Here is a 26,078-nt window from a genome sequence, read left to right as displayed (position 1 = left end):
AGCAAGTGGAAGCCATACAAAGGGGTGTTGTACCCCACTTGTGATCAGGGCAGGATCCTTCTACACACATTTCTGTGCATATTTTTCAATCTTTTTCAGACACAAGCCAATTGAACTATTATGTATGTGCATTTGTATATAACTTTCACATACACCCATCTTGACACACACAAAAAAAACTAGGTGATACCTGGGCCCATACTATTCACAACATTTGTAAATGGAGTCATACGAAGCAGCTGTATGTATCAACAGGATCAATTTGGGGAGTGCAGCAGTGCACAGGAGTGTAGGCGCTTTCACTGACTAATTGGGAAGGGCCATAGCCCAGCAGTGGAGCATCTGCCCTGAGTGCAGAAGGTCTCGAGGTCAATCTCCAGGTAGGGCTGGGAAAGACTCTTCTGTGAAACCCTCCAGAGCAGCCGCCAGTCACTGTAGACAATACGGAGCTAGATGGATCAATGGGTATAAGATAGGCGGTGGTCAGAGGATGTTCTGCGTCCGCTATCAGAGGCACAATGCCTTTAGATATCAGTTGCTGGGAACTGCAGGTGGAGAGAGTGCTGCTGTGCTTCCCAGAGGCTTCTGACTCGCTAATGATGCTGGACTAGATGGGCCACTGGCCTGATGTAGCAGAACTCTTCTTAAACAATCTTCCGTTTGTCCCAGCTAACTAATGTACACCTCACAGTACAACTGTGTTACAGAGGGACAAGCTACACAGCAATAGACGTAGCTCCCAAAATAAAAGCGTTTCAAGGTCTAAGAGGGGCCTAGTGACCCAAGTCTTGGGGTGAGGCTCTCTTATCTGAGCTAGAACTCACGGCAAGAACAGCTCTTTCCTCGCTTGTAAATTTTGGGTGCTATAGTATAAACCCATTGTAGCATGTAAGCGGTATATTAAAACCACCACCCACTGATACAAATAGGACACTGACTACTTTAAAATTCTTATTTTTTACTGGAAGTAGTTGCTATAAAACCCCTAAGCATTCCAAACAATACTCAAAATAGCTAATGAAGGTATGTACAGTTGTTGAGACAAGCTGTTTTTTGTTTTCAATAAAGGAGCAACTCCTTGCACTAAATGGCAAGCAGCTTATGAAACGTAAATGTTTTGCCAGGCAAGGAGGAAGTCCAAAAGCTTGGCTGGACCTGCAGAACTAGCAGCACAGTTCTCTGAATCATAGGCTTTAGTATATTTAATTTATTAGGTGAGCCATTCCAAATCGAAACACCAAAATGAGAAATAACGCTAAAAGACACTTCTCCATAGAGCTTATTTTACATATGGTAAAAAATGATACAAGCACCCCCTTTTCAGACACAACCAAGTTGAAGATCATTTTCAAACACTTGTTTCAATTTTGCCACCAACATTGTTCATGAAATCAACAGTTTAGGAACTGCTAAAAAAAGAGGGAGCGCTCTCTATCAAAATGATTGCCCAAAGACTTCATCTGCGTGATCTTGGAACGTCAGAGTGGCATCTACAGAGAGATTATTGGCGGTGACCCTAGGCAATGTTCTGAACTCTAAAGAGTAGAGTCGAAGGAGCCTGGCATCAATCCAATCATGCCTTCATTTTGAGGAGTTTCGCCTTTCAAAAAGTCATCTTCCTCTTCACCTTTGCACTGTATGAAGAAAACAAAATGTAAGCGCTTTTCAATTAATTTGTTTTTCAACCCCACTCTCTAGCCTCAGGATTTTGCACCAGGCATAAAATGACAGGATCAGACGTACTCCCAGGCAAGTAGAGGCATTGTATCACAAAGTGGAATGAGAAGGAAACTGCTCACCTCATTAGTGGCGCCTGTAGCCTCGACGAGGTCCTCAGCACACGCCTCTTCCCAAAATTGATATAATGGGCTGATTACGTTCTTTGATCTGTAACAGACATTGCAATATGATAGGAGGAGGAGGAGGGCAGGAAAAAAAGAGATATGTGTGTTTATTCGTGTAAGCTACACACGAAGTCATTCCAGTGTTTCCTGGATTTTCCTACAGTGGAGGATCTCTTTGAATAGGTTGGTTGCCCCCACTCATTCTGTTAAGAATGCTGGGCTAGGACCTGGGCCGCCGAGATTGAAATCCCCACTCAGCCATAAAGCTCAGCGGGAAACCTTGGGCCAGTGGCTGTCTCTCAGCCTCATCTCAGAGGGTTGCTGTGAGGATAAAATGGGAGGCGGGGGGAGAATGATGTATACCACCTCGAGCTCCTGGGAGCATTAATAATTCTAATACTAATAATGCAATGCAAAAGTAAGACTTGTAGCTGACATCTTACAATATGCGGGAGGAAGCCTTCCCCAGTTCCAATCCCACCCAGCTCCAAGGTCATGTGGTAGCTACACACGTGGTCATTCCAGTGTTTTCTAGAATTACCTCCTTGGGCTTAAAGGAGCTTCATGGTAGAAAACGCACAGATGTTGATACCAAAAAAGGAAATAAAAATGTACACCAATAGCAAACTCAGTTCTTTTGAGCAACCATAAGAGCATCAGCTCACGAGCTAAAGGAGATCAGCATGTTTGGGTGGGGGAGCTTTGCAGAAGTAAATAAAATAAAATTAGAACAAGCATGGAAGGGGAGATGAAAACCCCACAGAACAGCCCAGTGAGGACAGTGGCAACGGAATGCTGGATGGATAATTGTAACAGGCTCTCCACCCTCACAAAAGGGATCAGTCACAGCAAATCCAAACTTTTATCTAGGAAACTGTAAGGACAGGTTAAACTGAACCCTAGTTCCAGACCCTCCCTTCCTGGTTTCAAAGATCAGACGCAAGGCATAACCCACAGAATACCTGGGCTCCTGCTGGGAGGAAGGGCGGAATAGAAATCAATCCATACATACATACATACGTACATAAGGATATGTTGGGCCACTGAGGTATTGAGACAGTCCCACAGTTGCCAGAGTGGCCATGAAGTTCCGAGACTCAAGGCAGCCCCACATAGTGAGGTGGGTGGTGCAACAGCCCCTTTCTCTTTTCTGACCCAACACCACAAGGTGCAGTACCTCAGATCTCTTCCTTCTGTGGGGAACCCTCCTGGCAATCCTTACGGACCACCACCACAACTCCTCCCTCTCCCCCTCCAACTTATGCTGGTGCTGCACCAACTATCCAGGGGGACAGAGCTGCACTTCATGGGTGATTCACAGCCCCTCCACCCGGGTCCCGGAGCAAGGCATGCATTGCTGGGTGGGGAGTGCTGAAGCAGCTCTTTCAATAGTAGACCAGAAGGCTGACAAATTTCTGGAAAGAGATACCTTTTGAGAATATAAGGATCAAAGGGGAAAAAGCTGTCCAGGGGGTTGGTGCAAGTCTCTACAGAGTCGCCTCCGCAGCTGCTTCTGATAACAGGCAAAACTTGCCGCCTGTTCCTCTCGATGATGGTGTCGCAGAATGCGATTTGATACTTCCTGGAAGGAAGGAGGGAGGGAGGGAGGGAGGGAGAGGCTAGTTGATGTTACTCTGGCATTACCCTTTTAAAGAGGAAACAGGATCAGTACAAACACAAAACAGGTCACCAACGTCTAATACAAGTACATCAGTGGGAGAAGCAAAACAGCAAAGCGCCGTTCCTGTGGCTCAAGTGCGACCCGCTCACCTTGGGCTCCTCCCCTCCCAGTCCCTCTGCGCTACCATTGGATAACATCGTGGAAGGCTTGGTCCCTTGAACTTGCTTGTTCTCTCCCCAAACCCCTTTTCTCCTCTTTTGAAGCCTCTCTCCATCTTTATTTTAAGTTGTAAAACAGCTTTAAATGCTCAAGCAGAAAAGCAGAGCACAAATGAAAAGAAATGTGTTTGCATTTTCTGCCTTGCAGAAAAATCCCTCTGAGTTTATCCATCTTGTATCCACCTCCTCCTCCAGGCTCGGAGTTCCCACCTAGGTATTGACTCAGCCCACTCTGGCTCAGCTTCAGTGATGGAATTATATCAAGTACTTTCAGGATATTGTTGCTTCAACTTAAGTAAAAAAAAAATCTGAGCAGGAAGTTAAGCAAAAATACAGGCTGATCAAAAAGTCATGGAGACATCTTGGAATTTCCATTCCCATCTCTACGCTACACAGTCTCACTCATCCAAATTACTGACAACTTGATACACTGATAATGTTATTGGTGGACAGAAACAAACCCCTTTGAGATTTTTTGGGGGGGCGGTTCTGAAGGCAAGCAGGGAGGATGGTGGCAAGCTCTGTCCCACCATCGATATGATTGTACAGGCAAAACAGGGTTTCCAATTTCAGGGAGAAGTGACCGTGTCTATAAATAACGGGCATTGCAGCCATGTGATTTAATGCATGTAGGGCGATGGGTGGAATCTGCCACTGCAATTCCGTCCTCCACCCTACATGCATTCACTGAACAGGAAAAGCCCCTCACACACACCTGAAACAGCCTATTATTTAAAAAAACGGAAATGAAGAAGTACATTGTTACATCTCTCTTTCCACATTAATAACATTAGCAAGAATTGTTTTTTTAAAAAAAAAGACACTTACCTAGTAAGAGCAGCAAAAAAATTCACAATGGAAGGCAAACAAACCTTCAAGGGGTTTAACTGACACATCACAATGCGTTCAAAGTTTAAGCTCTGCAGGAATGCCAAACCTTCAAGACAACACGAACATTTAGGGTTCAGTAAAAGGAAAGCCCTTTTTAAGCAGCACACAAACCGCAAACGAGACTTAGGGCGGCTTTGAAAGTTACAGGAGATAAATGTTTGCACCCGTGCATCAGGGAGGCCTGGCCACACACGCCCCCCTGGCAGGTAAACATGCAGTGTGCGCGCTACTAAGAACACATGCTTGAATGCATTAAACTGGCATGTCTAAAATGGACACCACCAGAGTGGATGTTATCCAGCTTGTCACACAGAAGTTAGGAACGTAGGAAGCTATCTTATACTAAGTAAGAGCAAAACGGAAGAAAATTACAGGAACCAATTAGGCATAAATAAAGTGCTCTTAGTATGAACTTGTACAGATAATACAAGCAAAGAACCAAAACATGAAAGGATAATAAATAACTGATAAGCTACCGTGTAGACATTAATCAGATATTCCAATTGTTCAATTATCCACTCGCTAATTAGCTGCCAATTAGACATAAAAAGTACTCCAAATATTCTTGCTTTGTACTTCCTCAGATGGAAAATGGAGACTGTGCAAGGATGGCAATTTTCTTAAACCCCATTGCCTCATTCTCATCAAATGCATTTCTAACTTCAGGAATATGTCTTGAGACTGAATCCAGACCAAATCTGCACCGCCCACGCAAACATAAGAGGATAACTTCAGCGGTCATAACCATGATCCGGGGGTGAACATTTCACAAAAGAGAAATTCAAATGCTACTGAGTAAGACCACTGGGTCCATCTAGTACTGTCCACACTGACTGGCAACAGCTCTCCAGACACGGGTCCTTCCTCAACCTTACCTGGAGATGGTGGGGACTAAAGCTAGGACATTCAGAGAAGCTCTACCTTTAAAGGCGCGGCCTCTCTTTCCCCCAGTTGCATCGGCTTGTCTGGGAATCAAACCCAGGACCCTTCACACCCAAAGTAATATTCATACTCCTTGTCCACCAAGCCTGAGCTAAAGGAACGAATCCCAATCCGTTTGCATGGAAAACACGTGCTCTGCTGTTGAGCTACATTTGGCGCCCCCTGCCCCTCTAGTGCAAACTGCAAGAGAAGCTCCCAAGGATGTCTGAGGTTGCAGTGAGAAGCCATCGCAACAGCACCGAGAGTGGCTTAGTGCCAATTACTTCCTATCAAGAAGAGTCCCCATCCATGCAGGCACTTCTAGGCATGAGGCATTCCGGACTTTAACTGTCTCTAGACCAAGTTCTGCTTGAACCGGATTTGTAATCACACTTGCCTTTCTTTAGGTTGCCATCCAAGATTTGCTTGTGGCGAAAGATGACCACATAGAACACCGCCTGGCAGGCAGCATAAAAAGGGCCGTGAAGAGCAACGTCGCAGAAGGCCTTTGACCCCGTGTCCTGGTTATCGATATACGTGTGCAGCCAGCTGACCACCAAGTCCAGACAGGTCTTCACTGTACTGCAAGGGGACAAAAAAAAAAAAAAAAAGCCCGATAAGGTCAGATATCCAACTGAAACATTTCACAAATGAGTAGGCGGAACTACCACTCGAGACAGGGTGCAACGCGGCATTATGTTTCGGTGAGCAGTTCTGGACTGGTGACAGACCAAAGTCTGCCTCTGGGTGTTCCAGAAGCCGAAACAAAAAATTGTGCATAACAAAACTGTAGATTTGGAAGTCTGTGGTAAGGATTCTGGCTGCTGAGCAGAGCAAGAGGCAAGGGAAGCAAGCAGGCAGCAGAAGCAGAAAGGCTGAAGGGCAGTAGCTGGAGCCCAGGTGAAGGTTCAAGGTGTACATAAATGATGCATCTTATGGTCCCAAGCTATGGTCTGAAGGCACATGAGGCCAGCTCTCTGCTGAAGCTAAGCTGGGTCAGGTCTGGTCACTGCCTGGATGGGAGACTGCCTGGGAACCGTATGTAAGCCGCCTTGGGTTTCTATCATGAAAAGAAAGGCAGGGTATAAATGTAATAAATAAATAAAAAATAAATAATGTGGAGAAAGTGGCAGGGAGGAGGGTTTTTTCCCTCTCTCAAAAGTCTAGAACACAGGGCTATCTAATGAAGCTGAATCTTAGGAGATCCAGGACAGACAGATAAAAGGACTTCATCACACGGCACATAGTTAGACCACGGAATTCGCTCCCATAAGAGGCCGTGATGGCCACCAACCTGGATGGCTTTAAGACGCCTGGGCAAATTCATGGCAGATACTATGGCTGTCAGTGGTTACTAGCCACAATGGCTATGTTCTCCCGCCACTATCGGAGGCAGTATACGTATGAATATCAGTTGCTGCGAATCGCAGGTCGGGAGAGCGCTGTTGCGCTCGGGTCCTGACTCCAGGCTTCCCAGAGGCACCTGGCTGGCCACTGGGAGAAATGGAGGCTGGAACAGACAGGCCTTGGCCTAATCCAGCACAGCTCTTCCTGTGTTCTTAACACAGCCTTGTCAGAAGATCTGCTGTTCCTAAAGAAGGATTTAAAAAGAACGACGTTTCTTCTGTGGTCCTGGCCATCTATGTCTGTGCCACCAATGCAAGGAAAAAAACTTGATATGGGGACCACTTGTTATAATGCTATTCATGGCTTAGGTCAGACGTAGGGACCCTGTGGATTCCCAGCTGTTCTTAGACTCTCCAGCTCTCCTCAGCCCCAGCCAGCATGGCCAATGGTCAAGACCTCAGTTCCCAAGGTGGTGGATTACTCTGCTGTGCCCTTGATTCCACATCTAGCCTTGCACGAGAAATCAGTTACAACAGAAAGGACACTGGTGGGCTACTTACAGAATTGGAACAAATTTTGCCCTTGCCAAAAAACTGCCAACGTAGTTCCCAGCAGCCTGCCTGATCACTGCGGGGGTATTTGGATGCCGAAGCTTTTTCCAAAGATGCTCCACAAAGGCTTCTGCAATTCCCTATAAAACACAGTAATACGCATAATACCATTAAAAGCTGTGGGAACTACACCCATGGACGTTGCTTGCTGCCTCCAATCACTTCTTAGAGGAGAGGTGGGGAACCTGCAGGCCTCTATAGTTGGATTCCAACTCCCAGCAGCCCCAGCCAGTACGGACAATGGTCAGGGATGATGGGAGTTGGAGTCCAGCAACATCTGGAAGGCCACAAGTTCCCCCCTTGGCTTCAGAGAGAGACGCTGCTTTCACTTTTCCCAAAATATCACTGTTAATTATCAACATGCCTACATATGTTTGTTTGTTTGTTTATTTATTTATTTATTCGATTTCTTAGTCGCTCATCTGGCTGGCTACCCAGTCACTCTGAGCGACGTACAAAGCAAACAGCATATAAAACATCAAAAACACCAAACGCTAAGCAAGAAAGCTAAACAATAACATAGAGACTAACTCAGTTACAATAAGGCTTCTCATCTGTATAGTCCAAAAAGTGCGCCTTCAGATGGAAACTCGTGATGTGAGTCTTCCCACCCTTGCACAAAGACCGGTGTGAGTGAGAGTCCATATGCAAGACCGAAAAACAACACCCCCTCTTGATCTCAGCATCCAACATCCAGTACATTCAGCGGGGGTGGGGGGCGCGGCAAAGAAACCCCTTCAAGTCGCGACTAACAGGGAAGTTCTCTTCAGAAGCCAACAACAAAGGCATTAAGATGTAAATACTGCCGATATTAAGGACAAGCAGACAGAGGTCAGATGGTAAGATAGTGGCGGCTGCAGGGGCGCTCCCCCGCCCTCAGCATTCGCCAAAAGATCATCGCAACAGCATGGTGCTCCCAGGGACAGGCCGCGGCACCAGACCCGCCGAAAGGCCCCAGCCCCAGCCCAGCCCCAGCCCAGCTCCAGCCCGGATTGATGCGACGGCGGCGGCAGCAGCCCGGTGCAGATGAAAGCACCAAGCTGCATCCTGGTCAGGTACGAGGGAGACGGCATAAAGAGGGGGGAGGCATTATACAGATATAGCAGGGATGTGCTTTCAGTCTCACCTTCATCCTTGAGGACAAGTGGTTCTTTCCGGTCACTCACATGTTTAGGGTAGATGCCTGCACCAAGGAGACTTCTATAGCTGTGGAGGCTTCCTTTGTGATTAAAAACCACAGGAAACCAGGATTCTTAATCACGTGGGGAGCCTCCCCCAATACAAACCCACTCCAGTCAAAAAGCAGGGAAGAAAGCATGGCGTTAGCGGTGGGGAATTGACTATACGCACCAGTTTGAAGCTAGAGAGGTAGAACATGATGTACTGCACATGACATGAGCCATGAGTCGGTAAAATGAGCTTATCAAATATTGCCACCAGATCCCGATACAAGTCCTTGATGTTGCCAATATCAAGCTTCCCTAGGAACAAAAAATGTCTCTGTTACCATGGTACTGTGCTAGGAAACAGGACATGCATATTTTTCAGAACTATTAACTGTTTAATTTTTTCCCCCAATACATTTTCCCATTGTCCTGAAACCCGCCCACCCCCCAAAAAGGATACTGCAACTGCTAGAAGATACAACAAGAGGAACCGAGGAAGCTGCCTTATGCTGAGTGAGACTGTTGGTCCATCTAGCTCAGTATTGTCTACACTGACTTGGCAGCAGCTCTCCAGGGTTCCAGGCAGGAGTCTTTTCCCAGCCCTACCTGGGGATGCCAGGGATTGAACCTGGGACCTTCTGCATGCAAAGCAGATGCTCTGCCCCCGAGCTCGGCCTCTTTCCCTACTGAGCTAGGGCTGTTCTGCATCTACATCACAAATCAACCGACAATACGGCACGCATGCATTTTCATGCTTGCTGAGTCCTTAGACTTTGCAGGATGCTCAAAATCAACGAGGATATTCCAGGACAGGCTTATTAGACACTTCCTCCAATATACATGGAAACTGACAACCTGGGCAAAACAAGCTGATCTGGAGCCAATATACAAGTTCCAATTATGGTTTTCATATATACAACAGAAGCAGCAAAAGTTCCAAAGCCTAAAGAGATACTGATCAACTTTGCGTGACTTATCTCACCTGGCATAACTTTCTCTTGCCTCCAGAACAAACATCTGTACACAGCGCCTCTCCTTCTCCTCCCCCCACTCCACTTGAAGCCTCCAGCTCAAGCTTCAGTCATCTCCTAGCAGGAGGGTCCTGCAGATTATACCCAAGTACTTCTATCATCTCTGCTGACTCCATACTATCAATCCCAGAGAAAGAACACAACCAGATTGCACAAGTATTATTACCATTTACATGGCAGATATCTTTAACATATGAAAACAAGACAATCATCAGGATGTCCAGGCGTTCTGCAATCGGATGAGCCATCACATTATTCCTCTCTGGACTCTCTCCATCTTCATCCTATTGAAATAAAAGTACTGGATAAAGAACTCTGGCAGAGTAAACACTAGTAATATTGCCACTGCGGAGAAGCTTGTGCATCAAATCCACATCATCACCATAAAGGAACAAGTAAAACAGGATGCTTTGGGGGGTTTTTTAACAGAAGGGCAGGGGTGTTGTCGTCCAGAGTCTCAGGAGGGTCTTAGGCCCTTTATTTTTTGGGAGCAGGGTCCCTAGATATTATTGCACAACAACTCCCCACCATTGCTAGACAGTATGGTTAATGGTCAGGGACCCAAAGTTGAAGAATACTGCTCTATATTAGATACGTAACAAAAGATTATATTATATTACTTCAGTTGTCGTGCCATTGTAGTGATCAGGCCTTTTCTCTTTCTTTCATTCAGAATTTAATTTGTTTACTAATGTTTCTGTTGGATACATGTAAATAACTAAGGCTGTCAATATATTTTTTTAAAGAACTTTTATGTTTCAGGCTCAACAGAGCATTAAAAAGCCTTATTATGCCAACTGGAAGATGGCCAGGACTCCACTTATTTTGGAGTGAAAGAAATTCAAAGTAGAGTACCCTGTAATTCTCAGAATAAAATTAAGCAGACATATTGATCTATTTTGAGTTTTCTCGGGTCTCTTTAAAAAAACAACACCCAATCTCTCTATTTGAATTTATTTCTGATGGTAAAATATTTATATGCTGTTTTTTTATCAGTAGCCAAGTGAGATTCATGACAACCCAAGATCCAAAAGGAATGATATTTAGAGGCAATGACTCCATTTTTACCACTATGATCAAATATCAACATGGACACCTGCACTTTGTGAGAGTAGCTAGATCGCTTCTGGAGATCATTTATGTTTATTCTACAATGGCAAAAGAATATCAAGTGCAGCCTTCTTTAAAAATCAGAGCAACATCCAGCTACACTTCCAGGTCCAAAGTTATCACTACGTGGTCCCATAAAAACAAGCTTTATTTTAAAAATTCTTTTAACAGTGCTTGCATCCACACCAGACATTTAAGGCACATTTAAAGCACAGGGCATTCCCCAAAGAGTCTTGGGAACTGCAGGCTAAGGACATTGGAAATTGTAGCTCTGCGAGGTGTAAACTATAGCTCCCGGGAGTCTTTGAGGGAAGCCATAATATGAGAGCACTTTAAAGGGATAGCGCAGATGTGACCAGTTACACGGCTTAACAAGCAAACTTACCATGTCAAAGAGTCCTTCCTCTGTGGTCTCCTTGCTCTCAGCCTCTTCAGCAGCTTCAATATCTTTTCTTGGGGCACTCACCTGTTGTAAATGGTAAGGAAACAGTAATAGGATTCAGAATATTTCTAAAGACATTTGTTATACACACACATGTAGCCGCACAATCTTTAAAATTCAGATATTCCCTGCCCCCCCAAAAAGTGGGCTTGACTTAATTGCACAACGTCACCTTCTGAACAATTCCAGACTTTCACATTCTACTTTCTTCATTTGTTCTATTTATATTCCTGCCTTTCCTTCAAGAAGCTAAAGACAACATACATGTCTCCCCCTCTTCCATTTTATCATCACAGCAACCCTGTGAGGTAGATTAGCTCAGAGATAGTGGCCAAAAGTCACCCACTGAAATTCATCACTGAGTGGGGATGTGAACCTGGGCTTCTCCAGTACTACCCCAAGAGATACCATAACTTTAACAGGACAACGCTACTACTTACACAACCCCCACACTTTTCAAGGCATTTTATTCAGGCAGCTCAAGTCATTTCTCAGACAGGCACTGACCAGACCCAGACCCGCTTAGCTTCAGCAAAGGCGATATGTCAGATCTTCAGACAATAACCTTTCAGGCCAAACAATAATCAGTTTGCATCAGTAGAAAGGGAAGTACACAGTATATTGATCTTGGACATGTGGATCTTCCATTAGCAACGTTTTCCAAAGAAACTTTACACCTCCTTCCCACGCTGTTAACATTGCACTAAGACTGTTTGAATATCAGAAGCAGCAGTTGCAACTCACTCATTGAACTTTTGCATTTGGCTAACAATTAAAGCCAGTTCTATAAAACACTCAATACAACTACAGTACTCACTTTTTTTTTTTATCAAGGAAATGCTGGCTAGACTGTGTGGACAGTTCCCTTTGCTAAAACATATTATTAAAGGAGAACCAATCTTTTCTATAACAGCAACTTACCGCGCTCTGTACTTACATCAACCTTTAATACCCTTTCAATAACCAGCTCCAAAATGTCATGCCTCAGTGTTGGGATGTATCCACTAATCCGTAGCACGTTATGCACGTAACATTGCTGTAACAGGGTTCCCCCCAAAAAGATAAATAAATTAACACACGCAAACATACTCATGTATGGAAAGCCACTGAAGAACTAAGGCATCCAGCTTTTTCAATTTGTATTTTGAATCCACTATAGTCTGGGTTTTCTTAAGACAGACCTTTGTATTTCACAGTTCCTCTCATACCGCTTGAGCTTGTACATCGGGGATGCTTTTGATCTTATAAGGCAGCGCTTTCAGAAGGCACAAAAGCTCAACTGCACAGCACATGCTTTGCACGAGGGCCTCAGGTTTAATCCCTGCTGACATTCCCAGTTAAACGGATCTTGGGTAGAGAGTGAGGGGAAAGCCTGGATAACTGCTACCAGTAACAGCAGACTGAGACTGAAGGTCTGTGGACTGACCTGATACAAGAACATAGGAAACCGCCCTCTGAGTCTTGTGTTCTTTTATGCCATTTGCTTGGATTGGCTCAACGAGAGTGCATGCTTTGCATGCAGAAGGTCCCAGCTTCTGTCCCTGCTGTCTCTAGGTAGGGCTGGGAAAGACTCTTGCCTGAGACTCCTAGCCTTTCCCAACCAGTGTGCCTCCAGATGTTGTTGGACTACAATTCCCATCTTCCTGACCATTGGCAATGCTAGCTGAGGCTAGACAAACATTGCCGACCAGCCTTCCCCAACCTGCAGATGTTGCTGAACTACAACTCCCAGCCACCAGGACCAATGGTCAGGAATTATGGGAGCCATGGCCCAACAACATCTGGAGGCTACCCGGTTAGGAAAGGCTGGTGCAGACCACACTGAGCTAGATGGTTCAGTGGTTTGAGTGAGCATAAAGCCTTTTCACAAGCTTCTCAAATGTTCTAAGCTTTTGAACTCTCCCAGCTTCTTTCTTCTCAAATCTCTATGGAGCGATGGGGCAAACAGACTGTAGCCACTCCCTCATGAATTGCTGAGGATCTTCTGTCAAGGGGCATACAAGCCACCCAGATCTTTAATTATGTGGGGACAAAGGGCACCACCTGTCCCAGGATCCTATGCCCTTCTTAGAACTGCAAGGGCTGCCCTTGAGGTGCCCCCTTCCTACAGGTTGAGCATCACTGGCTTATCAAGAAGTGGTTGCCTCACCAACAATATGCCCATGGCATGAATCTGATGCTCATATTCTAAAATTTAAATTAAAAGCTAACACAGACACTTAACAGCTGAAGGAATAGAATGTTTCTTTCATTCTGACAGTTACGGTCTATGCTCATGGTGTATGAGCACCATCACTATCTGCAGGTGTACAACTTCCACTTTTAATTTCAAGGGGATCCCCAAAGGACTAGTCAACAATAGCACTGATACCAGATACACAGAAGAAAATTCCACTTAAAATAAAGGCTGATTACTTACCAGAGTTCTTTCCGATTTATTAACATAGGGGAATTTTTCAACAAGCACCGACATGAGGAACTGTGGTGTCCTACAACAGAGAAAATTTAAAGAAGCTCTACAACATGTGAGACTGATGGACAATTCACATGTAGCCCTTTCAGCAACCTGAGCAAATCCGGCATTAAAGGATTTTAAGGGTGAGAGGCATACAGAAAAGAGGTACAGAAATTTATTCGCATTCCCGTTTCCATTCAAGGTATATAGATTTGAAACTTGATGTAGATTGTTTTGAATTATAAATTATGATAATTTTTGGTACCATTGTTTCTTGAAGCTAATATTTAAGGAATCTGATTGTCCTAAATGTGTTTTAGTTAACAGGTAGAAAAGGCTATGAATTAACTTAGAGGGAAAAGTAAATTATGATGTACTTACAAAGGGACGTATTTCGCAATTGTTTGCAATGCTCTATGACAAGTGTTAAAGCCTTCAGAAACATCTGCAAGAATTGAAAATTGAAAACATACATTAATCCAGAAAATTTACTTATATTTTCATAGAATCATAGAGTTGGAAGGGGCCTTGTAGGCCATCGAGTCCAACCCCCTGCTCACAGCAGGAAATCCACAGCTAGAGCATCTCCTGCAGATAGCTGTCCAGCCTTTGCTTGAAGACATCCAGCGAAGGGGATCCCACCACCTCCCTAGGCAGTCGGTTCCATTGCCGAACTGCCCTTACTGTCAAGAAGTTCCTTCTAATGTCCAATCTGAATCTACGCTCCTGCAACTTAAAACCATTAGACCTAGTCCTACCCTCTGGGACAGCAGAGAACAAATCTGTACCCTCCTCTATGTGACAGCCCTTCAGGTACTTAAAGAGTGCAATCATGTCACCCCTCAGCCTTCTCTTCACCAGACTGAACATGCCAAGTTCCTTCAACCTTTCCTCATAAGACTTGTTCTCCATACCGGCTATCATCCTCGTCGCCCTCTTCTGAACCCGCTCTAACTTGTCTATATCTTTCTTAAAATGAGTCGCCCAGAACTGAACGCAGTATTCCAGATGAGGCCTGACTAATGCAGAATATAGTGGGACTATTACTTCCCTCGACCTGGAAACTATAGCTCTGTTTATGCAGCACAAAACCGCGTTTGCCTTTTTGGCCGCAGCATCACACTGCTGGGTCATGTTCAACTTGCGATCCACTACAATTCCAAGGTCCTTCTCACACGCACTACTGCTAAGCCGGGTATTTCCCATCCTGTACCCGTGCATTTTGTTTTTGTGGCCTAAATGCAGAATCCTGCATTTGTCTTTATTGAATGTCATTTTATTAATTTCAGCCCAATTTCCTAGTCTATCCAGGTCCCTTTGGATTTTATTCCTGTCTTCCATTGTGTTAGCTATCCCTCCCAGTTTCGTATCATCCGCAAACTTCATAAGGCTTCCCTCCACCCCATCATCTAAGTCATTGATAAAAATGTTGAAGCGTATCGGCCCCAGGACAGAACCCTGTGGCACTCCACTCGAGACCTCCTTTCAGTCCGAAGCAGAGCCACCGACGACCACTCTTTGAGTACGGTTTTCCAACCAGTTGTGAATCCACCTGACAGTATTTCCATGTAGTCCGCATTGGACCAGTTTGCTAATCAAAAGGTCGTGGGGGACTTTGTCAAACGCTTTGCTGAAATCTAGATAGATGACATCTACAACATTTCCACCATCTACTAAGCTAGTAGATACATGTTAGATTTTATGGGAGCACTCCTTTAATTCCTTAAGTAGCTCTAGTACTATTACTTTGTTTAATCATTATTCTTTACAGCTAATATAGGTGATTGATGATGGCTTCTAGCTTGGATGGCTTTTAAAAGAGATGAGGCAAATTCAGCAGGGATGATCAACAGCTACTGGTATGACAGCTGTACACGACCTCCAAGTTTCAGTCAATGGAAAGTCAAAAATGTTTAAGAGAATTAGATTTCATCCTTAACCCTTAGAGTCCTAAACACAGTTTATAAGCTATGGCAACAGAAGCACCAGGATGCTGCCTTATTCTGAGTAGGACCATCGGTCCACCTAGGTCAGTGCTATCATAAGAAAATAGCAAGAACCCTGGTGAATCAGGCCAATGGCCCATCTAATCCAACATCCTTTTCTCACAGTGATCAAGTAGATGTCCCAATGGGAAGCCCACATCTAACTGGCAGCTGCTCTTCAAGAGTTCAGATAAGAATCCTTCCCAGGCCCACTTGGAGATACTTGGGCTAAACCTGGGACCTTCCACATGCAAAGCACGTACTCTACAACTGACTCTCGGTCCTGTTACCTTTGCCTAAAAACTGACCAATATTCATGAAATGACAACTCACTTTCACCATCATCTGAGTCTGAAACGTCCACGTCATTCTCACGTATGGTTATTCGAGCTAGGTGGAAACAGCATTATTCTGTTATTACATTACACAACGCTACTTGTGAGAATTTGATTGTCAAGCTAGGTTCAAAAAGATAATGTCTCCTAAAGCTACAAATTACAAATAATAATATATTCCTATTAACAGGCAGGAAGTTCCCCCTCAACACATTTCTTATTATTCTAGACTCCTTTTTTTAAAAAAAGTTAATTTTCTCAATATGTTCAACTGTTATAATAAAAAAACCAATTTGAAAAAGGTGAATGCTTTTGTCAGTGGGGCCCATTTAATCTCAATCTCTCTCCCCCCCCCCCCAAGAATATCAGTACACAGGTCTGGAGTTGGGGTATAAACTTATTTATATGCCTGACCACTGTTGTCCATGCATTAGTAACCTCCAGGCTGGATTACTGTAATGTGGTCTATGTGGGGCTGTCCTTGAGGTTGGTCTGGAAGCTGCAGCTGGTGCAAAATGTGGTGGCGTGCTCAGTGGGACAGGGTATCACCAACATGTCACCCTGCTGCTGAAAGAATTGCTCTGGCTGCCCATTACCTACTGGGCCAAATTCAAGGTGCTGGTTTTGGTGTACAAAGCCCTATACAGCTTCGGACCAGGATATCTGAAAGACCGTCTTATCCCTTATATACCCAGTCGATCACTACGCTCTGCAGGTGAGGGCTTCCTGCAGATACTCAGGAGGTCTGTTCCAGACAACATAGGAAGTGGACCTCTAGTGTAGTGGCACCTTCTGTTTGCATTTCCTTCCCCTTAAATATTAGACAGGCACCATCTCTGTTATCTTTTGGGCGCTTACTGAAGACCTTCATCTTTCAACAAGCCTTTTAAGTAGAGACCTTATCCCAGTCTGTGTTAGAATTGCTTTTTAAGATGTTTTTAAAGCTTTTTTAAAAAGATGTTTTGCCTTTATGTGTTTTAAAGTCTGTTTTTAAGATGTTTCAGAGTGTTTTTAGTGTCTTTGTTTTCCACCCTGGGCTTCTACTGGGAGGAACGGTGCAATATAATTTTAATAAACCAAATAAATAATAAATATATATGTTTCTGTGTGTACAATAAAGATAACTAGAATAATGTATTTCATTTATTTGAAAACATTTCTAAACTGCTTAATATTTTTTAAATCTCTAAACAATGCACACCAAGTACAACAGAAAAGTAATATCCATTAAAACAAAATCATAAACCAAGACTAAGAAAACAATTATAAGAACATATAAAAGCACATAAAACAGAGATTTCGGGATTCATACTCATAAATCAGGGCCCAAATTTATGGGTCAGGAAAACCCTGGGCAAAAAGATAAGTCTTTACTAGATGTATGGAACAACTGATGGTTGCTGCTTTATGTATGGCAGAGGGGAGGGCATTCCACAGATACTATCCAATTACAGCAATCAGTTGTACTTGTTGGCTGTACAAATGACACTCCTCCTTGCAAAATCTGCACATGGTAAGATTGGGGACAGAGACCCAAGTTGGCACACAAGTTTTCTGCATCCCCTCACCAAGTGTATAACAAAATGCATGAACCAAAACATACTATATTTATTTGAATGCAATTTCACCCTAATACCATTAGAAAACAGGGTTTGGATTGCAGGAAGATATGGCATTCTCTCAGTATCTGTTGATTCTGGCATGTGATTTTGCGTGGCCCTCCATCTTCCATCAGCCCCAGCTATCACAACCAATGTTCAGGAATTATGGGAGTTGAAGTTCAACAACACCTGGAGGGTCACAGGTTCTCTGCCCATGCTCTATGTCAGGGGTTCTTAACCTGTGGTCCATGGACCCCTGGGGGGGGTCTGAAAACAGGTGCAAAAAAAATCCTGTTACTCTGCAAACATTTTGTGGGGAAAAATATGGGGGTCCATAGCTTTCATCAGATTCTCAGAGGGAACCATAACTCAAAAAAGGTTAAGAACCACTTGTCTACATGCTCACTGAGGTTCCTGAAACAGGCTCAAGATATTTATATTTGTGCCACCCCAGTTGTGAAACACCTAACCCAGAGAGGCTTCCCTGGCTCCTCCTTCTTGGTCATTTTGAAGTCTGATGAAGACTTTTTTGTCCTCTTAGGTTTTAAAATCTATTGCCCGGACTTTTAATTCGCCACTTATCTGTTCTGTATATTTAGTTATGCCATTAAACTGGTTTGCTGACAATTTTATGCTGCAATTTGTTGTTTTATGGTTAATGTATTTTATATTATATTTGTGAGATGCCCATATAACATATATAAATGCCATTAAATAAAACAAATAAAATCTGTTTTATGGCTGTAAGCAGTCTTGGGGACCTTTTTAAATAAAACATGATATATTTTAGCAATCACTGCCTTCTGGATTTTATGAGAACATTTAACCGGATTTTGTTAACAGAATGTTCCAGTCGTCTTTCATTGAAATAAAGATTACACAGAAGTCAGACTTTTTCATTTCATATAATGATGTAATCTTTCTGTTCTCCAAATAACCAATGTAAAAATAAACTTTGCAAGCAAGAGTCATCATCAAATCCTGGTCAACGAATAGCGTAAGAATGAAAAGAAAAAAACTTACGTGGTACAAAATGTGAGACAATCATTGCAAGGCATGGTCTAAGGTAGATTGTCTGGGCTGACACCAAGTTGCTCAGGAAAGCCAAATACTCTTCTACCACATCCTGACCTCTTCTCAGCCATGACACCTTCTGCATAGTCACACACACACACACATACGGTTAAAACACATGTTGAGCAGATTGAATCAAGATCAACTGCAACACAGAATACAGCCAACCCATTCTTACCAACAAGATGCTGACTAGTTGTTCAAACTCCTTGGTCAAGTAGGTCACAGAAGATCGAAACTCATGCAACCAGTTTATAATCTGGTCATCCTGAAAACAGAATCAAGTTTGCTTTAATAGTTGACCATTATATGATGTGTAAAGAAAAAAAAAACACCTTTTAGTAATGGGGGCATTTAAAAAAAAACCTGAGTTAATCTGAAAGGGAGGTTATCAGGCTTCCACATTTCACACACCACTATGAGCATGCTGGAACCCCACAACCCCTTGTCTGTGTTGTTGCTCTGGCAACGATAGGAAAAGCAAATGTGTCTCCCCCGTTTCCCCTCTTTGATGTCTGGCACAAAGAAGCAAGAAGCACTGGGTAACATACTGCACCAAGCACAACTGACATGGTCAGCAGCACTGAACAAACTACTTTACCCAGCAAACCTTGTGCCTGGCATGCCAGACATTAAGAGGGTGATAGGTAATCCCTAACTTTCCTCCAATCCCAGAACAATTACACAGGTAAGGGTGGCGGTGGAAACCAGGGATAGAAGGAAGCCTTAAAGTCTTATCTGGTTTAGATTTTAACACAAGCCAGAGAAGAATGTCTGGGCTTGTAATGCTTACTTGCTATCAAGTCTAGCATTACAAGACTGCCTGAACTTGTATTCTAATCTTTGGTCAGATCCATTACTGGTTTTATTAGTTATAGCCATAAACAGTACACAAAACTCAAAATGGATACAAATCGTTCCTATCTTTCATACTTCCTTTAATTTAATTAGTCAGGCAGAGTACTGAAATACTTTTGATGGGAAATCACTTACTTTTATGTCTGGATCCAACAGCTGATGCTTCAACAAATCAAAGTCAGTTGTCTCACCCTTAAGAAGCCAAACACAAGTGTTAAGTTGTACCCTGACAAGTCATTCAGCCTCGCATCAATAGTTTATTCGATCACTACTAGAAATACCTAAAGTGACAATTTGGACATATTACTATCTCCAAATGGGAAAGCAGTTTATAGGGAACCTCTCATTTCTACATGTATGTGTTTTTACACAGTACATACAAATTTGAATTTAGTTCCCCAAAAAACTTTTTTCAGATTTAGTGGCCGTATCCTGTCCCCCTTTCAGTTGGTGAAAATAGTCAGGATATCACCAGAGACCAAGAAAAAAGAAAACCTATGAGGCAAACTCTTGAGATTGAATACAGGAAAGAAATGCAAAAGGCCAGAACAGATCATTGTGTAGAGCAGCATTACCTTTTGGTATTTCAGCAGGATGTCTGTCAATGTCCCACCAAATCTGACTGTTTTCCTTGGCGGCGATCTCAGAAATTCATCTGCAGCCAACATGTCAGAAGTTCTAACCAATAAGTTAAAACATACAACTGAACTCAATATGTTAGCACTTGAAAACTTTATAGGGCTCTACCAACTTTCTACCTCACTATAAAAGCAAAAGGAAATCCCCTTTTCCACACCAACCCCTTCAATATTTTCTCCTTCCGCTAAACTTAGGTATAGTTTTCTCTAGATGTAGTTTTATCCATCGTATACTTTGTTCTTTAACAACTGAAGTGGTTATTCACACAAATTCCTATCCCCAAAATAAACCTAATCGCTGATAGTGAGGCATCAAGAAGTGTATGTTTGTGTTTCTGCACATGTTAAAATGCACAAAACAAGTGTTCTGAACACCCACCCACTAGTGTATTATAATATTACATGCCACTTTTCTTCCAAGGACCTTGAAGTGGTGTACACGGTTCTCCCCCTCCACATTTTATCCTCACAACAACCCTGTAAGGTAGGTTAGGCTGAGAGGCAGTGACTGTCCAAGGTCACCGGGTGAGCTTCGTGCCTGTGAACTGTAATCTGTCAAGGGTACCCGTCTGTCACTCTGTGAGGAGTAAACTAACAGTCCCCAGGATTCGACAGGGAGGAATGTGCTTTAGAGGTGCGGTGTGTACACTGCCTACGTCTTACCCTAGCCTACTTCACAGGGTTGTTGTGACGATAAAATGCGGTGGCGAAGCCATGCGTAACACCATTTTGAGCAGCATGGAGGGCTGGCGAAAGATAAACGTAGTAAGACAAATGACCTAATCGCCCCTTCCTCGCAGCTTTCTCTCTCACCGGAGCTTTCCCACGACCTGCTGCCTGGGCTGCTTTAAGGTCTCCGCCTGCCGTCCAACCCGCAGAACCGCGATTCCTTCTCGCCTCCCGAAGCCGCCGCCACCTCTTCCTTCTGCATACTCCTCGTGCGCGCAGCGAACCGACACGATTCTTCCCCACGCACGAACGGTAACAGAACAGCCCCCCCCTCTGACCCGGAAATGAAAAATAACAAATTTCCGGAAAGACCTCTCTTTTCTTCCTTCCAAAGGATCGCCCCTACGATGAGAAACTATATAGCAACACTTCCGGCTCCCAATGGAATAGCCAGAAAGGGTCGCTTGACATGCAATTGAACGTGTGAAAGGGGGCAAATAACGATGACGAAGATAATAACTGGAAAAGGGCTCCATACATTCGTAACAGTATACAGTGCGATCCTGTATTGTATACCCGTCTAATCAGAAGTAATTCCTATTGAGGTCCAGGGAATTCAGCCTTAGCCTAATCTGTTGCTACTGATGGATGAACGGCGTGGATGCCGACCGAGGCACACTTCCCTACTCATAACTCTTCGTTTTCGCGAAATCTTGTAATTTAAGGCTGCTTGCCTCACTTACCAGGGAGAAAGTCCCTTTGAAGTCAGTGGGGCTTCTGAATAGGCATGAATTATTAAGTTATGCAAAAGATGTGTACTGGTCACTTTTGCAGTTTGTAAAAATGCCACGTTTGGAACTAGAGTAACGTCCGTATTTTCCCATATTTGTTAAAAATTAGTTTTTTGTTTGTATTATGTACTGCGTTCAGAACAATTTTAAGGGTGTGCGTGTGCGTGTGTGTGTGTATGTATGTGTGTGTATATATATATATATATATATATATATATATATATATATATATATATGAACGTAATTGTGGTTAACAAAACAGGTTTTTATTGTAAATAAAACGTTTCAGCTTCCGCCTTCATCAGCTGCTAACATACAAATGCTGTTACCAAGGTGGCAGTTATAGAGCTTTGAGAATGGGATGCTCAGAGGGGCTTCATTTGCAGAGGCTAAGTAGTGGTGGTACTGTCCTACAGGTTCAGGCCACGTGGTGCCAATGTGTCCAGAGAGTATATCCAAAAGTTCTCCCTTTTGGTCAGTGCTGCTGGATCTGCTGGCATCCCTATCGCTGTTATGGAAAAGTGCAACAGGCTGTGATCCTCAGTGTTAAAATGCTTTGCAACTGGTTGCTCCACTTTTTTTTGTTAAGATTGCCGACGTGTGGTTCCTGAAGTGCGTGCGTAGGTCAGTTGTGGTTTTTCCTACATATTGGATATGCCCTGGTCTTTTGCATTAGATGATGTAAATTATATTGCAGGACTTACAGGTGATGTTCTGTTTGATGTAATAGGTCCTGCCTGTGCTTGTAAAAGTAGCTGTCTCCCTGAGGTACACACAGGTGATACAGTGTTTGGAGTGACATGGATGAGACCCAGGATTGGTGATAGGTGGCTTAAGTACAGCTCTCACTAACAGTCTGCGTAAATCAGGAGGCTGGCGAAATGCTACAACAGGAGGCCTGTTGATGGCTCTAGCAAGATGTTCAGAGTTGGCCAGCAATGGGTAGCTCTCCTTGATTGCTCGGTGATAGTTAGGAGATGCTGGATGGAAATCTACCACAAATGGAATCTGTTGCTCTCTGCTCTTTGACACCTCAGTATGATGGAAGAGGTTTTCTCTGGACAGAATGGAGGCTCGGTGGATGTTGCAATTGATAATATGTAAAGGATATCCTCTTAAAAGAAGGTGTTCATTAAGTTCACTGATCCTTCTCTGGTATTTATCTTCAGTGTTGCAAATAAGTTTGATTCTCAGAGCTGAACTATACACAGTGTTTTTCGTTATATGCTTAGGATGGCAGGATTTCCAGTTTAAATAGGTGTGGGCATCAGTGGGTTTGCTGCAGAGATCAGTGGCTATTTTGTTGTTTTCAAAGGTGAGAAGGACATCTAGAAAAGGGATGTGTGGATTGTCATTTGTACTATTAAATGTAAACTTAATAGATGGATGGAGTTGATGTAATTTTTAAATTGTTCTAAACTCTCTTTACCATTTGTCCAGACCATAAAGATGTCGTCAATGTATCGCCACCATATAAGTGGTTTGTTGATGGCCTTTTTGAGGATCTCCTGTTCCAGTTTACCCATAAAGAGATTCGCATATGATGGAGCCATGCGAGTCCCCATAGCTGTGGTGGTACTGTTGTGGTACTTAACACTACAGACTATATAGCAGAATGTCAAAGACAACTAAAGAATGAAACATCATATAGACTTCTTGACAAAGACATCACCACAGATCTCAATACTCGTATCATTACATCTATACAAAACCTTACAAGTAGGAAACTTCTTGAAGAGGAAACTGCTGATCTCCTTGTTAATCCAAATCTCACCCCTGGAAGGTTTTACATGCTGCCTAAAATCCACAAAGCCAACAATCCTGGTCGCCCAATTGACTCAGGTAACAACACATCTACTGAAAGGATTTCTCTGTACATTGACGTAAATTTACAAAACATGGTGCAAAACCTCCCATCATATATCAAAAACACCAAGGACTTCTTGCTTAAAATTGAATCTTTAAACAAGCAGTAAACTCCACAACAATACTATACTAGCTACTTTAGATGTCACATCTCTTTACACCAATATACCACATAATGATGGGATTCAGGCTTTAAATGAGTTCCTTAACACCAGAGATATGAACAATCCTCCAACAGAGGTTCTCACAACTTTAGCTACACTAGTCCTGACTTGTAACAACTTTACATTCAATGGAGAGCTGGAAACCACAAGTGAAGGCTCTTGTCTCTTTCTGTTTGTCCTGAGCTTCCAAATTCCTTACATGAGCTGCAAACACCAAACATTTAAAGCACATTACTTTCCCCAAAGAATCCTGGGAACTGTAGTTTGTTAAGAGTGCTGGGAATTGTAGCTGTTATAGGTAAACTACAGTTCCCATGATTTCAGGGAAGCTAGCTGCTTTCAATGTATGCTGTGTACACAGCTGTGGTTTCACTGTGCCCTACCAAACCTGAATGAAGGGGACTTTCATGTGTTACTTAGTGTAGGACTAGGCCAGAGAAGATCCACACTCAAATTTTACTTAACCATGAAACTCACTAGGTGAACTTGCGCCAGTTGCTACCTCCAGGGCTGGCCCTACCATTAGACAGAGTGAGGCAGCAACCACAGCTGGTAGATACTAGGGGACAGAGAGACATTACAGAGCTGTATGAATCACACGGCATTCCCTGTGCCACCTAAGCTAACTTGCTGTCCTCAGGTGTGGTGGTGGACTCTGTCCCATTGCCAGTGTTGGGTTGAAGGAACACCACCTCCAAATAACGAGGTTAAACTTCAAGCAAAGGCTATCCCATGCCTTCTAGTGCTTTGCCCCATCACTTTGTCGCAAAACATCTGGTTATGTGGGTGAGGGAGATTGTTGCACATGAGCTCCAGCACAACTTTAACAATGCAACCTGAATTTGCCAGCATATGATTGAATCCCATCTGACAATAACGACAGTCTGAAAGCACTGTAAGAGGCAACTGCAGGTTTGCTCAGCTTTTCCACACGGAATGGAAGAGGCATCTTGTCCTTAGCTTGGGGCCATGAAGCTCACTGGATGATCTTGGGCCAGTCATTTCTCTCATCCTAACCTACCTCACAGACCCTCCGTGGCACAGAGTGGTAAGAGGCGGTAACTCAGCCGAAGCTCTGCTCACGGATGGAGTTCGATTCCAACGGAAGGAGGAAGTCGAATCTCCGGTAAAAGGGGTCCAGGTTCACTCAGCCTTCCATCCATCCGTGGTCGGTAAAATGAGTACCCGGCATATGCTGGGGGGTAAAGAAAGGCCAGGGAAGAAACTGGCAATCCCACCTCATATATGCGGTCTGCCTAGTAAAATGTCGCAGGACGTCACCCTAAGAGTCGGAAACGACTCGCACTATAAGTGCAGGGACACCTTTTTAACCTACCTCACAGTGTTGTTGTGAGCATAAAATCAGGAGAGGGAAAAATGTGTTTGTACACTGCCTTGAGAGGCTTAGGTGGGATATAAATGTAACAATAAAATGAATAAGTTTAACCACTGATCTACTGCCATTTAGCACAGAATACAAAATCCCTCACCTCCTTTCTCCTTATTCCAATGTATCTCCAAAGCACATCCCTTGCCCCAGTTTTACCAACAATACAACATAAGCATAGTTTACTGTGGCATTATAAAGATTCATTAGTGGCATGTGTTTTCATAGGCAAATCTATGATGTGGGCTGGACAGGGTATGCTATATACATCTATACGCACACATCAGAAGTACAGTGCTGTGGTGGAAGAAAACAAGTTATCAACATTAGCAAGATACAGAAAATGCAACTCGTGGACAGCAGATATTATGTCATTTGCAGGAAGGATCTCTACAACAGTGGTTCCCAACCTTTATAAGTATGGGGGCCCCTTTATAAGCTCAAAAATTTTCATGACCCCCTCCCCCCAGGCTGGCTGCCAGGAAGGGGGAAAGCAGCCTTTCTTTGCAGCCTTGCTTCTTTTTTGCTTCACAAAAAGCCCTCTTGTTCTAAGGGCGTTGTCAGCAACGGTAGTGTGAGGAGACAGGAGTCGGTGATAGTAATCCCCTCTTCTTCCTGGTATCTCCACCCTCAGCCTCCTTTGGCATTTGCTATACATTTTATAGGCAGATGCCTGCCCTTGGTGCTCCTGAAAGACACACTGGCATTCCAGCAAAAGTCCTCCCCTCTCATTTGGAGCAAGGGGGAGGTGTCATCTGCAGTGGCAGTGGGAAGCAGTGTCCAGGGAGTGAAAATGTTTTTTTAAAAAATAATAAATACTTCATTTCTTTATTGTTCGTGGCCCCTCTGGATTTCTTTGCGCCCCCCCTGGGGGTCAAGGCCCCCAGGTTGGGAATCACTGCTCTACAACATTAACCTTATTAACAGTGACACAAACTGGGAAACAAAAAGGACTTTGTATGATTCCCCATAAGCCATATTTTTAATGTTATTAAAAATGTCAGTGCTGCAGCTTCTCATTCTAAGACTGTACAAATCTTAGTTTTCATGCTT

General features: G+C 43.6%; 1 protein-coding gene across 2 annotated transcripts; it reads right to left on the bottom strand.

Moving 5' to 3' along the window:
• Positions 1–941: 941 nt before the first annotated feature.
• On the bottom strand, positions 942–21,368 carry RRN3 (RRN3 homolog, RNA polymerase I transcription factor). Of its 2 annotated transcripts, none has more exons than XM_061599748.1 (18): positions 20,962–21,368; positions 20,086–20,188; positions 19,646–19,702; positions 18,831–18,920; positions 18,602–18,731; positions 15,976–16,032; positions 14,039–14,102; positions 13,622–13,691; positions 12,140–12,238; positions 11,146–11,226; positions 9,817–9,934; positions 8,804–8,934; positions 7,403–7,533; positions 5,893–6,077; positions 4,512–4,620; positions 3,274–3,426; positions 1,800–1,887; positions 942–1,634 (listed from the first exon to the last, which is right to left on the bottom strand). In XM_061599748.1, exons 1-18 carry the CDS (start codon positions 21,351–21,353, stop codon positions 1,536–1,538), a joined length of 2,157 nt encoding a protein of 718 aa, XP_061455732.1. In that variant the 5' UTR covers positions 21,354–21,368; the 3' UTR covers positions 942–1,535. The 2 variants fall into 2 exon arrangements, with proteins under 2 accessions (XP_061455732.1, XP_061455733.1); XM_061599749.1 differs by having other exon boundaries at positions 20,086–20,165; positions 20,962–20,974.
• Between the last annotated feature and the right edge of the window lie 4,710 nt (positions 21,369–26,078).

Source organism: Rhineura floridana, chromosome 17 (genome assembly GCF_030035675.1).
Source record: "Rhineura floridana isolate rRhiFlo1 chromosome 17, rRhiFlo1.hap2, whole genome shotgun sequence".
Classification (NCBI taxonomy): domain Eukaryota; kingdom Metazoa; phylum Chordata; class Lepidosauria; order Squamata; family Rhineuridae; genus Rhineura; species Rhineura floridana.
Note: the sequence above shows the minus strand (reverse complement) of the source record. Positions and strands in the feature narration are given on the sequence as shown.

What these genes read in the sequence shown, in the direction of transcription:
- RRN3 (XM_061599748.1), bottom strand. Translation starts at nt 21,353, where the DNA reads ATGGAGCCCTTTTCCAGTTATTATCTTCGTCATCGTTATTTGCCCCCT. An exon ending in TTTTTTGCTGCTCTTACTAG is followed by an intron (nt 3,427 to 4,511) that starts GTAAGTGTCTTT and finishes CCTTCCTTCCAG; the next exon opens with GAAGTATCAAATCGCATTCT. An exon ending in GATCCTTATATTCTCAAAAG is followed by an intron (nt 1,888 to 3,273) that starts GTATCTCTTTCC and finishes TGTCTGTTACAG; the next exon opens with ATCAAAGAACGTAATCAGCC.